Source organism: Nomascus leucogenys, chromosome 14 (assembly GCF_006542625.1).
Source record: "Nomascus leucogenys isolate Asia chromosome 14, Asia_NLE_v1, whole genome shotgun sequence".
Lineage (NCBI taxonomy): Eukaryota > Metazoa > Chordata > Mammalia > Primates > Hylobatidae > Nomascus > Nomascus leucogenys.
In genome coordinates, this window is record NC_044394.1 from 55,083,616 (window position 1) to 55,096,473 (window position 12,858).

General features: G+C 37.2%; 1 protein-coding gene across 1 annotated transcript in view; it reads left to right on the forward strand.

Moving 5' to 3' along the window:
- LOC100590018 (ATP-binding cassette sub-family A member 8) overlaps nt 1-12,858 on the forward strand; it is a 93,378-nt gene that overhangs the window by 39,023 nt on the left and 41,497 nt on the right. The window contains exons 12-17 of the mRNA XM_003276081.4: nt 329-387; nt 1,098-1,208; nt 2,424-2,599; nt 3,368-3,487; nt 3,729-3,867; nt 4,465-4,555. Of these exons, the coding sequence (XP_003276129.2) occupies nt 329-387; nt 1,098-1,208; nt 2,424-2,599; nt 3,368-3,487; nt 3,729-3,867; nt 4,465-4,555 (696 nt within the window). The remainder of the gene's footprint in view (nt 1-328; nt 388-1,097; nt 1,209-2,423; nt 2,600-3,367; nt 3,488-3,728; nt 3,868-4,464; nt 4,556-12,858) is intronic.

Genomic DNA, 12,858 nt, shown 5'->3' on the forward strand with positions numbered 1-12,858 from the left:
CTTCCTTAGCTTTGCAATTCAGAAGTGATCCCGTTCTCCAGTACTAATATTAGCTTATACCCCAATCTATGGAACCTTTGCTTATGGGTCCCAAGCACAGTGAAATTCTTATAACTCTTCACATATAACTCCTCACATGACGCCAATGTGCAGAGAGGGTTGGCAAGCGGTATTCTAGCAGATTCTGTCACACAGCTATGACTGTGTGAGAGTGAAGACCTAGATCTTCAAGTACCCTGAAGATAAGATTCATCCAATCCTGTCTACCAAACTGGAAATTACAAACTGAAGAAAATTGTCACTTTGAAGTATCTTTTCTTTTTTTCAGAATCAGAAATGTTACAAAAGAATATAAAGGAAAGCCTGATAAAATAGAAGCCTTGAAAGGTAAAAAAAAAAAAAAAGAGAGAGAGAAAATATTTGTTATATTAATATTGATTTCCTGATTTTAATTCAGTTTTGCTTTTGGTGAGTAATTAGTGGTGGTATTTTAGACTTGAAAAGAGTTATTTGAGCTACATAAGACATTTTTTTCTAACATATTGCTTCTACTTTATAAAAGTTAGAAAAAAATTAGTATGTTTTAGAAATAGATGTATTTAGAATCTATACTGGATAATATTGAGGTAGTCTAAGGATATTCTGGTTTTTTTTCTATAAACTCAAGTTTTTCTTCTGTAATCCAAAAGCCATTGGTAGATACTGTATGTTTTTCTTTCATATGAAAATGTCACTTACCTCAAAGGAGTTTTAGCCATGTAATAATTTACTATTAATCTATTATTCCATTTAATAAATATTAACATTGACCTACCATATGCAGGCAATGTCAATGAACCTATTATATAGACATGTTTCATTCATTTAAACTAAGTAATTTCAAAATTTCAAAAGAAGCTATTTTGAGAAATAAGTTTATAGGGGGAACTTTTAATGTTTTATTTTGAACTTAACCCACTATATTTATATATAGAAAAGACAACCATTCAAGAGAATTAATAACAATTCATTGGCTCCATAATAGAATATTATTTGTGGTTTTAATTGTTTTTCATCCCTTTATCTTATCTTTCTTTCCTTTCTTTTTTTCTTCCTAGATCTGGTATTTGACATTTACGAAGGCCAAATCACTGCAATACTTGGTCACAGTGGAGCTGGAAAGTCAACACTGCTAAACATTCTTAGTGGATTGTCTGTTCCCACCAAAGGTACAAACTAGTTTGTTTTCAAAGTCAATTGACAAATAAATCAGCTGTTAATATGAAGTTCTTTCAAGTGTTAATCACAAACACACATACCTAGGGAAAAATGGAATTTTATGTAATAGTAATATTCTGTAGAAGTATGTAATATTTAACTGGTATATTGCATATGGAATCTGAGTATTTCATAATAACTATTTTCATGGTCATTAGTTGCCATTTGACATTCCAGCTTCTATCTGTCAGCTCTTTTTTTTTTTAAGCAATAAGTTATTTTTTTTTATTTTTAAAAATTTTTATTTTAGGTTTGGGGGTCCATGTAAAGCTTTGTTACATAGGTAAACACATGTCATGGGGGTTTGTTGCACATATTACATGATCCAGGTATTAAGCCCAGTACCCAGTAGTTATCTTTTCTCCTCCTCTCCCTCCTGCAATCCTCCCCCATCAAGTAGACCCCAGTATCTGTTATTTGCCTTTTTGTGTTCATAAGTGCTTATCATTTAGCTCCCTCTTATAAGTGAGAACATATGGTGTTTCATTTTCTGTTCCTGCATCAGTTTACTAAAGATGATAGCCTCTAGCTCCATCCATGCTCCCACAAAAGATATAATCTCATTCTTTTTTATAGCTGCATAATATTCCATGTGTATATGCACCCCCATTTTCTTTATCTAGTCTGTCTTTGATAGGCATTTAAGTTGACTCCATGTCTTACTGCTCCTCGTGATTCTGTGGGTTGACTGGGCAGTTTTTCTATTCTGGACCAAAGTGACTGGGGCTGGATTTACCATGGCCTCACTCACATATCTGGGGCTTCTGTTAGGACAGTTGCATGTCTCTTCCCACATGGAAATATATCTTTCAGAAGTCCCGCTGGGATTCTTCACCCAATGATCCCCATGATCCCAGCAGCAAGCAAAGACAAATCACTAGGTGGAAGCTCTTCGTCAGACTCTGCTTGTATCACATTTGCTAGAATCCTATGGGGTATATAGGCAAAGCTAAATGTGAGGGGTAGACAAAGAGACTACACCTTGATGGGAAAAGCTGCAGATGGGAACATAGTTTGAATATACTATGCAACTAAAGTAGAAGTTTCTAATGCCTGAATTGTATAAACTGTGAAGATAAAGTCATACATACAGCATTTAATTAACAGCAATTTTATTAAGAAATATCTTAAGCCTTATCTTGATATTAACTCGTCCTTTGTTACAGGTTCAGTCACCATCTATAACAATAAGCTTTCAGAAGTGGCTGACCTAGAAAATCTCAGCAAGCTGACTGGAGTTTGTCCACAATCCAATGTGCAATTTGACTTCCTCACTGTAAGAGAGAACCTCAGACTCTTTGCTAAGATAAAAGGGATTCTGCCACAAGAAGTGGATAAAGAGGTACAAAAATATGTTAAAGTTAATGTGTTGGTCAAAATGAGATTATTAAAACCATTTGCACTGAGTTTTAATTTTAAATTATTTGTGTGCAAATCATTGTACAATTGTCAGACAAGAAAATCCAATTTAAACAACAGCTAATATTGCATATAATTTATAATGTGCTAAGCATATCCTTAACTTTAAATCTAATAAATCATTTATTCTTCATAGCAACCTATGAGATAGGTGCTATTATTATCCCTATTTTATACATGTGGTTCAAGGGAGCAAGTAACTTGACCAACTTACTAGTCAATATGCGTGACCTTCAAACCCGGGAAGTTTGGCTCCAGTGTTTGTGCTTTTTTTTTTTTTTTTTTTTTTTTTTTTTCTGAGCCAGAGGACAGAGTTTTGCTCTTGTCACCCAGGCTGGAGTGCAATGGCCCTATCCCGGCTCACTGTAGCATTTGCCTCCCAGGTTCAAGCGATTCTCCTGCCTCAGCCTCCTGAGTAGCTGGGATTACAGGCACGCGCCACCACGCTTGGCTAATTTTTGTATTTTTAGTAGAAACGAGGTTTCACCATGTTGGCCAGGCTGGTCTCGAACTCCTCACCTCGTGATCTGCCCACCTCAGCCTCCCAAAGTGCTGGGACTACAGGTGTGAGCCACCGTGCCTGGCCCAGTGTTTGTGCTTTTAACCATTTACACTTTACAGCCTTGTATTTGTAAATTTTAAAAAAAGGAATAAATTTTGGCATATGACATAAGTACTGTCTTTTGGTTAGATACAAAGAGTTTTGCTGGAATTGGAAATGAAAAATATTCAGGATGTTCTTGCTCAAAACTTAAGTGGTGGACAGAAAAGGAAGCTAACCTTTGGGATTGCCATTTTAGGAGATCCTCAGGTGAGTCACACTGAATGTGCAGGTGAATTCAAAATTTAAAAAATGGAACTTTTGGTAATAGTTCAAATATTTTATTTGCAAAGGACATGTGTTATAAAATATTCATAATAGAACATGAAATAGAGTATCTAAATCCTAACCATAATACTCTGTTAAATATAATCAATATGGTTTTTGCATTGTTTTCTGGAAGAACTTCACCTTTGTGGAAAACCGCTTTATATACTTTCCTTGTTTACAGATTTTCCTGTTGGATGAACCAACTGCTGGATTGGATCCCTTTTCAAGACACCAAGTATGGAACCTTCTGAAAGAACGCAAAACAGACCGCGTGATCCTCTTCAGTACCCAGTTCATGGATGAGGCTGACATCCTGGCGGGTAATCACTGGTTTCTGTTAAGTATCCTGAGGAGGACTTTAAGAGATCTGAAAAATATGGATTGGTCTCTGAACAGTTATATTTTGTAATTCGGTAATCTAGCTGTATCTGGTAAATTGAATGGCTGGTGGTAATTTGAACTGGACACAAAGCCTCTTGCAACCATTTCAGTGTATCTTGCAGAATTTTGTATAATTTGGTCACATAGAAGCATGATCTGCCAGGAAACTCGCTTATTGCAAAATAAGTGAAGCTGAGTTTCTAAGAGATCAATCCTTTTACTCAGAATTGCGGGAAATCCACTTGAAATATTCAAATGATTTTAGTGTTTCATCTGTTAAAATATATAATGGGATAATTTTCTATATTAGAACATATATCCACAAAATTTAACCTCCCTGATGGGATGGATTGCAAAACGGCATGTAAACGAGATTAAAATGTGTCTATTTCATTGAGTCTTTATCAAGTCCTGCATTTAAAACCTTAGAAGTTCCTGAATTAAAGTTTGATTATAGAGATAATTACCTGTATTTTCTTGGAAATGAATGGGCCACTTTTTAACAAACTTTCATCTTTGCTCTTCTTCTTTTTCAGACAGGAAAGTATTTCTCTCCCAAGGGAAGCTAAAGTGTGCAGGCTCTTCTTTGTTTCTAAAGAAGAAATGGGGGATTGGATATCACTTAAGGTAAGGTCACTTAAGAAGGCTGCGAGTAGATGAGAACTGGTCTAGTGTAAGGCTTGATGCTTGAAGGAAAACATTACAACACATAAGAATTATTATTATTATTATTATTATTATTATTATTTTGAGACGGAGTCTTGCTCTGTCACCCAGGCTGGAGTGCAGTGGCGCGATCTCAGCTCACTGCAAGCTCCGCCTCCCGGGTTCACGCCATTCTCCTGCCTCAGCCTCTCCGAGTAGCTGTGACTACAGGCGCCCGCCACCACGCCCGGCTAAGTTTTTTTGTATTTTTAGTAGAGTCAGGGTTTCACTGTGTTGGCCAGGATGGTCTTGATCTCCTGCCCTTGTGATCTGCCCCCCTCGGCCTCCCAAAGTGCTGGGATTACAGGCATGAGCCACTGCGCCCGGCCAAGAATTTGTATTATTATTATTATTATTATTATTATTATTTTTGGGACAGAGTCTTGAAGAATTTGTATTATTATACACAGGTGTTTGTACAAACATGTACACGTATTTGTGTCTACCTAGTTAGTATGTATATGTAAGAGATATTGATCAGGAGATTTTAGATACTAAGAATATAACACCAAAATTTAGATAAATATGATTAAAAATATATATCTGCAACACAGTTTTTATTAATGGAGGTATGTATTAAGGGAACCTTTTCAACTGACACACTTGTATTTTACACCTTCATCATCTCTCATCTTCCCAGGGTGTTAATATATTCTTAAGTCGGCTACTTGCTTCCACTCCTCCTAGATCTTCCCCTTCTTTCTTGTTCTTCTCCTCCCGTCCATCCTCTTCATTTTATTATCTTTATTTTGAATAGCAGCATATTCTAACTGTAATTTACTGAGTGACTCAGATATGATACTTAACATTATTTTACTTAAATCTTCTATCTTTTAACTTTTAATTTTAATGGGTACATAGTAGGTGTATATATTTATGGGGTACATGAGATATTTTGATACAGGCATGCAGTGCATAATAATAACATCGGATAAATGGGGTATTCATTGCCTCAAGCATTAATCACTTCTTTGTGTTACAAACATTCCAGTTATACTCCTTTAGTTGTTTTAATATATGTTGACTATAGTCAACAATATATTGCACATATTAATATAGTCTGTATAGTCATATTAATATATTGTACATGTAATAAAATCTGTGAAGAATGTCACAGTAATATATAATTATATTCACATGTAATATAATCTGGGAAGAATGTGCTATCAAATACTAGCTCTCATTCTACTAACAGTATTATTGTACCCATTAACCATCCCCACTTCCCCACCACCCCACTACCCTTCTCAGCCTCTGGTAGCCATCCTTCTGCTCTCTATCTTCATGAAATCAATTGTTTTAATTTTTAGCTCTCGCAAATGAATGAGAATATATGAAGCTTGTCTTTCTGTGCCTAGCTTATTTCACTTAATATAATGATCTCCATTCCATCCATGTTGTTGCAAATGACAGGATCTCATTCTTTTTGTGGCTGAATAGTACTCCATTGTGTGTATGTACCACATTTTCTTTACCCAAACATCTGTTGATGGACACTTACGTTGCTTCCAAATCTTGGCTCTTGTGAATGGTGCATCAATAAACATGAGAGTGCAGATATTTCTTTGCCATATTGATTTCCTTTCTTTGGCGTATATGCCTAGTAGTGGGATTGCTGGATCATATGGTAGCTCTATTTTTAGATTTTTGTGGAACCTGCAAACGTTGTCTATAGTGGCTTTACTAATTTACATTCCCACCAACACAGTACGATGATTCCCGTTTCTCCACATCCTTGCCAGCATTTGTTATTGCCTGTCTTCTGGATAAAAGCCATTGTAACTGGGGTGAGATGATGTCTCATTGTAGTTTTGATTTGCATTTCTCTGATGATCAATGATATTAAGCCCTTTTTCATATGCCTATTTGTCATTGGTATGTCTTCTTTTGAGAGCTATCTATTCAGATATTTTGCCCATTTTGAATTGGATTATTAGATTTTTTCCTATTAAGTTGTTTGAGCTCTTTATATAGTCTGATTATTAATCACTTGTTAGATGGATAGTTTGCAAATATTTTCTCCTACTCTATGAGTTGTCTCTTTACTTGATTGATTGCTGTGTTGTGCAGAAGCTTTTTAATTTGATGTAATTTCATTTGTCCATTTTAGCTTTAGTCACCTCTGCTTGTGGGGTAGAGAAATCTTTACCCAGACCAATGCCCTGGGAAGTTTCTCCAATGTTTTCTTGTAGTAGTTTCCTAGGTTAAGGACTTATAATTTAGTCTTTAATCCATTTTGATTTGATAATTGTAAACAGTGAGAGATAGGAGTCTAGTTTCATTCTTCCACATGTGGATATCCAGTTTTCTTAGCATCATTTATTGAAGAGACTTTCCCCAACGTATGTTCCTGGTCCTTTTGTTGAAATGAGTTTACTGTAGATGTATGGATTTATTTCTGCATTCTCTATTCTGTTCATTGGTCTATGTGTCTGTTTTTATGCCAGTACCATGCTGTTTTGGTTATTATAACTCTGTAGTATAATTTGAAGTCAGGGGATGTGATTCCTTCAGTTTTGTTCTTTTTGTTAAGAATGGCTTTGTCTATTCTGGGCCTTTTGTGGTTCCATATAAATACTAGTTTGTTTTCTATTCTGTGAAGGATGTCATTGGTATTTTGATAGAGATTGTGTTGAATAAGTAGATTGTTTGGGGTAGTATGAATATTTTAACAATATTGATTCTTCCAATCCATGAGCATGGAATATCTTTCCTTTTTTGTGTCCTCTTCAATTTCTTACATCAATGTTTTATGGTTTTCACTATAGAGATCTTTTACTTCTTTGGTTAAGTTTATTGCCAGGTATCTTATTTTATTTGTAGCTATTGTCAGTGGGATTACTTTCTTGATCTCTTTTTCAGTTTGCTCGCTGTTAGCATATAGAAATGCTATTGATTTTTGTATATTGATTTTGTAACCTGCAACTTTACTGACTTTATCAGTTCTAATAGCTTTTTGGTGTAGTTTTTAGGATTTTTCAAATATAAGGTCATACCATTTGCCCACAAGGATGATTTGATTTCTTCCTTTCTGTTTTGAATGCCCTTTTTTTCTGCCTCTTATCTGATTGCCACAGCTAGGACTTCCAGTACTATGTTGAATAACAGTGGTGAAAATGGACCTCACTGTTGTGTTCCAGATCTTAGAGAAAAGGCTTTCCCCCACTGAGTATGATACTAGCTGTAGGTTTGCCATATATGGCTTTTATTTTGTTGAGATATGTTCCTTCTACACCCAGATTTTTGAGGGTTTTATCATGAAGAGATGTTGAATTTTATCAATTGCTTTTTCGGCATCAGTTGAAGTGATCATATCTTTTTTGCCCTTTATTCTGTTGATATGATGTATCACATTGATTTCCATACATTGAACCATCCTTGAATCTCTGGGATAAATCCAACTATGAGCAAGATGAATGATCTTTTTAATATGTTGTTGAATTTGGTTTGCTAGTATTTTGATGAGGATTTTCACATCAATATTCCAGTGATATTGGCCTGTAGTTTTCTTTTTTTGATGTGTCTTTGGTGATCAGGGCAATACTGGCCTCACATAATGAGTTTCAAGGTATTCCCTCCTCCTCTATTTTTCAGAATAATTTTGAATAGGATTGGTATTAGTTATTCTTAAATATTTGGTAGAATTCAGCACTGAAGCTTTTAGGTCCCTTGCTTTTCTTTGCTGGAAGACTTTTTATTATGGCTTTAATCTTGTTAGTTGTTATTGGTATGTTCAGGTTTTGGATTTCTTCATGGTTCAATCTGGGTAGATTGTATGTGTCTAGAAATTTGTCCATTTCTTCTAGGTTTTCTAATTTATTGACATACAGTTGCTCATAGTAGCCACTAATGAGCATTTGAATTTCTGCAGTATCAGTTATTTCTCCTATTTATCTCTGATTTTATTTATTTTTGTCTTTGCTCTTTTTTTTTTTTTTTTTAGTCTGGCTAAAAGTTTGTCCATTTTGTTTAACTTTTCAAACTTTTCAGCTTTTTGTATTGTTTATTTCATTTCAATTTTATTTATTTTTCCTGTGATTTTTATTATTTCTTTTATTCTATGACTTTTGGGTTTGGTTTGCTCTTGCTTCTCTAGTTCTTAAGAAGTGTCGTTAGGTTGTTCATTTGAAGTTTTTCTATCTTTTTGATGTAAGCATTTATTGCTATAAATCCTCCATTTAGTAATGCTTCCACTGTATTCCATAGGTTTTGGCATGTTGTGTTTCCATTTTCATTTGTTTCAATAAATTTTTCAATTTCCTTCTTAATTTCTTCCTTGACCCACTGGTCATTCTAACACATATTATTTAATTTCCATGTGTTTGTATGGTTTCCAAAGTTCCTCTTGTATTGATTTCTAGTTTTATTCTATTGTGGTCAGAGAAGCTATTTGGTATAATTTCAATTTGAAAAAAAAATGTTAAGTCTTCTTTTGTGGCTAGCATATTGTCTATCCTTGAGAATGATCCATGTGCTGAGGAGAAGACTGTGTATTTCACAGCCATTGGATAAAATGTCCTATAAATATTTATTAGGTCCATTTGATCTATAGTGCACATTAAGTCCAATGTTTTTGATTTTTTGTCTGGATCATCTGTCCAGTGCTGAAAGTAGTGTGTTGAAGTCTCCAGCTATTATTGTATTGGGTCTCTCTCTCTCTCTCTTCGTCTTTAGCCTTAATAACATTTGCATTACATATCCAGGTGCTCCAGTGTTGGGTGCATATATATTCACAATTGCTATATCTTCTTGCTGAATTGACTCTTTTATCATTATATGGTGACGTTCTTTTTCTCTTTTTATGGTTTTTGTCTTGGAATTCATTTTGTCTAATATAAAGATATCTATTTCTGCTCTTTTCTGTTTTCTGTTTGCATGGAATGTTCTCTGTTATTATCCCTTGAATAAACTTTCTATCTTTATCTCTTTCTCTATCTCCTCCTTAAGGCCAATAACTCTTATACTTGTCCTTTGGAGGCTCTTTTTTAGATCTTGTAGGCATGCTTCATTCTTTTTCAATTCTTTTGTCTTTTGTCTCTTCTGAGTATTTTCAAATAGCCTGTCTTCAAGCTCATTGATTCTTCTGCTTGAGAGACTTTGATACATTCTTCAGTATGTCAATTGATATTTTAGCTCCAGAATTTCTGCTTGATTTTTAAACATTATTTCAATCTCTTTGTTAAATTTATCTGATAGGATTCTGAGTCCCTTCTCTGTGTTATCTTAAATTTATTTGAACTTCCTCAAAACAACTATTTTGAATTATCTGTCTGAAAAGTCACATATCTTTGTCACTCTGGCATTGGTCCCTGGTACCTTATTTAGTCATTTGGTGAGGTCATGTTTTTTTGGATAGTCTTGATGCTTGTGGATGTTCATCAGTGTCTGGGCACTGAGGAGTTAAGTATTTATTGTAGTCTTCACAGTCTGGGCTTGTTTGTACCCATCCTTCTTGGGAAGGCTTTCCAAGTATTCAAAGGGAATGGAATATTATGGTCTAAGTCTTTGGTCACTGCAGCTGTATCAGCACTAGGGGGCACCCTCAAACCCAGTAACATTGTGATTCTTGCAGACTATTAGACGGACCACTTTGGTGTTCCTGGAGAATTCTTTGGATTACCAGGCAGAGACTCTTGTTCCCTTCCCTTAACTTTCTCCAAATGGAGTGTGTGTGTGTGTGTGTGTGTGTGTGTGTGTGTGTGTGTGTGTGTGTGTGTATTGAGCTGTCTGGAACTGGCAGAGGGGTGACACAAGCACCCCTGTAGCCACCACCACTAGGATTATGCTGGGTCAGATCTAAAGCCAATACAGCACTGGGTCTTTCCCAAGACCCTCAGCGACCACTGCTTGGCTACCGCCAACATTCACTGTAAGCCCAAGGGCTCTTCAGGCAGCAGGTGGCAAATACAGCCAGACTTGTATCCTTCCCTTTATGGTGGCAAGCTTCCCACTGGCCCAGGGTCGGTCCAGAAATGCCATCTGGGAGCAAGGACCAGAGTCAGAAATCTTAGGAATCTACATGCAGCTGTAGTCTGCTGCAGCTGAGCAGACACCCAAACCAGAAGACAAAGTCTTCCCACTCTTCCCTCTCCTCAAGGAGGAGTCTCTCCCCCTAGTCACCACTGCCCCAGGCCTGCAGCGAGTACTGTCTGGCTACCACTGATGTTCACTCAAGGCCCAAGGGCCTTCAGGCAGCTTGTAGTACATGCTGCCAGGCCTGGGTAGCTCCCTTCAGGGCAATGGGCTCCCCTCTGGCCTGGGGCAAGTCCAGAAATGCCATCCAGGAGCCAAGGCCTAGAATCCAGGACCCCAGGAGTCCACTTGGTGCTCTCTACACCACGGTAGCTAAGCTGGTACCTAAGCTGCAAACAAAGTCCCCTTTACTCTTCCCTCTCTTTTCCTCAGGCAGAAAGTCTCTCCCCAGGGCCATCACAGCTGGGAATGTGCTAAGTCAAACCTGAAGCCAGCAGAGCACTGGGCCTCACCCAAGTCCTGTGGCAAGTACTGCCTGGCTACTGCTGGTGTTTATTCAAGGTCCAAAAGTTCTTTAGTCAGGAGGTGATGAATTCTGCCAGAACTGGGTCTTCTTCTTCAAGGCAGCAGGTGCTCTTCTGGCCTAGGGTATGTCTAAAAATGTCATCTTGGAGCAAGGGCCTGGAATGGGGTCCTCAGAACTCTGCCTGGTGTCCTATTCTGCTGTGGCTGAGCTTGTATGCAAGTTGCAAAACAAAATCCTATTTACTCCTCTCTCCTCTCCTCAACAGAAGGAGGGAGTCTGTCCTGGAACAGCAAGCTGCACTGTCTGGTGTTGGGGGAGGGGGTGAAACAGGCACTCCCTTGGCTGCTCTAGCTGGTGTCTCTTGACGTCTTTTGCACCCCAAGTCCATTGGCTTTGAGTCCAGAACAGCATCAGGACTTGCCCAGGAATTTCAGTCCCTGTGGTTCTAAGTTTATTTAGATCCCCAGAGCACTTTAGTCCATGGTAGTGGGATGAATGATTCCCCTCTGGCTAAGGCTGGTCTAAATGCTCCCTCTGTGGGCACTGGCTGAATTCTGCCCTACGTTGCTTTTCACTGTGACAGGCAACACTGAGTTCCAATGCAAAGTCCCATAATCACTGTCCTCTCCCTCCCCCAAGCATACAACATTCTCTCTCTGTGCCACACAGCTGCTGCTAGGGTTGGGAAGTTGTGTCAGCAATTCAAGACTGTCTTTCCTATCCTCTCCAGTGCTTCTTTCCTTATATGATGTTAAAACCACTATCATTGCTCACCTGATTTTTTTGTTCTTCTGAAGGTACTTCCTTGTGTGGACAGTTGTGCAATCTGGTGTTCCTGGGGGATAGGGGGATTTCTGGAGGGTTCTATCTGGCCATCTTGCTCTACCTCCCCTCCTAAATCTTCTATTGTTTAAAATAGAAGTGTTGTTACTTTTACTTTACAGATGAAATTACAGACTCCCTAGATTAAGAAGTGCTGGAGCCAGAAATTGAACCTGAATATTTTTAACTTCTAAATCTAGTAGTCAAATCCATATTTTAAACTACTTTTTTTGTTACATGATTGGTCGTTTTTGTAAATTTATACCATCTATACTTAAGAAAGAAAACAAACCTATCATGACAACAAGACAAAGAAAATAGGATGACAGTTTCCTTAACTCATCTGCACTTGTTTAAGTCCTAGAAAGTTATTTGAAAAATATCTCATGTGGATATTTTTCTAGTTCTGTGTAACGTCCCATTTTTTTTTAATTTCTTATAGCACTTCGTTTGAATCTCTTCTTGGAAATTAATTAAACTATCTGAAAGTCAGTGTTTTCACCTACAAAGTGAGAGTAGCAATTCCTACTTACAAGTAAAGGTTATAGAAAAATAAATAAGAGACTGCCTGGCACACTGCATGGAAACATAACATGTTTTCAAAATAAAAAGTGCTAGTCAGGATCCCTGCCCAATTTGCGAATCCATTTATGGACTCCTATTTGTGCAATTGCCTTATTTTCTTCTAATCTAAGGGTCAACAAATTAGAGCTCATGAGCCACATCCAGCCTACTTCCTCTTTCTGTAAATAGTTTGGTTGGAGCCCAGTCATGCCCATTCTTTTACATACTGCTCTGGCTGCCTCCACATTAGAACAGCAGAGTGGAAGCGTTTCAACAGAGTTCCAATAGCCTACAAAGCCTAGAAAATTTACTATCTAGTATACATTTTACAGGAAAAGTT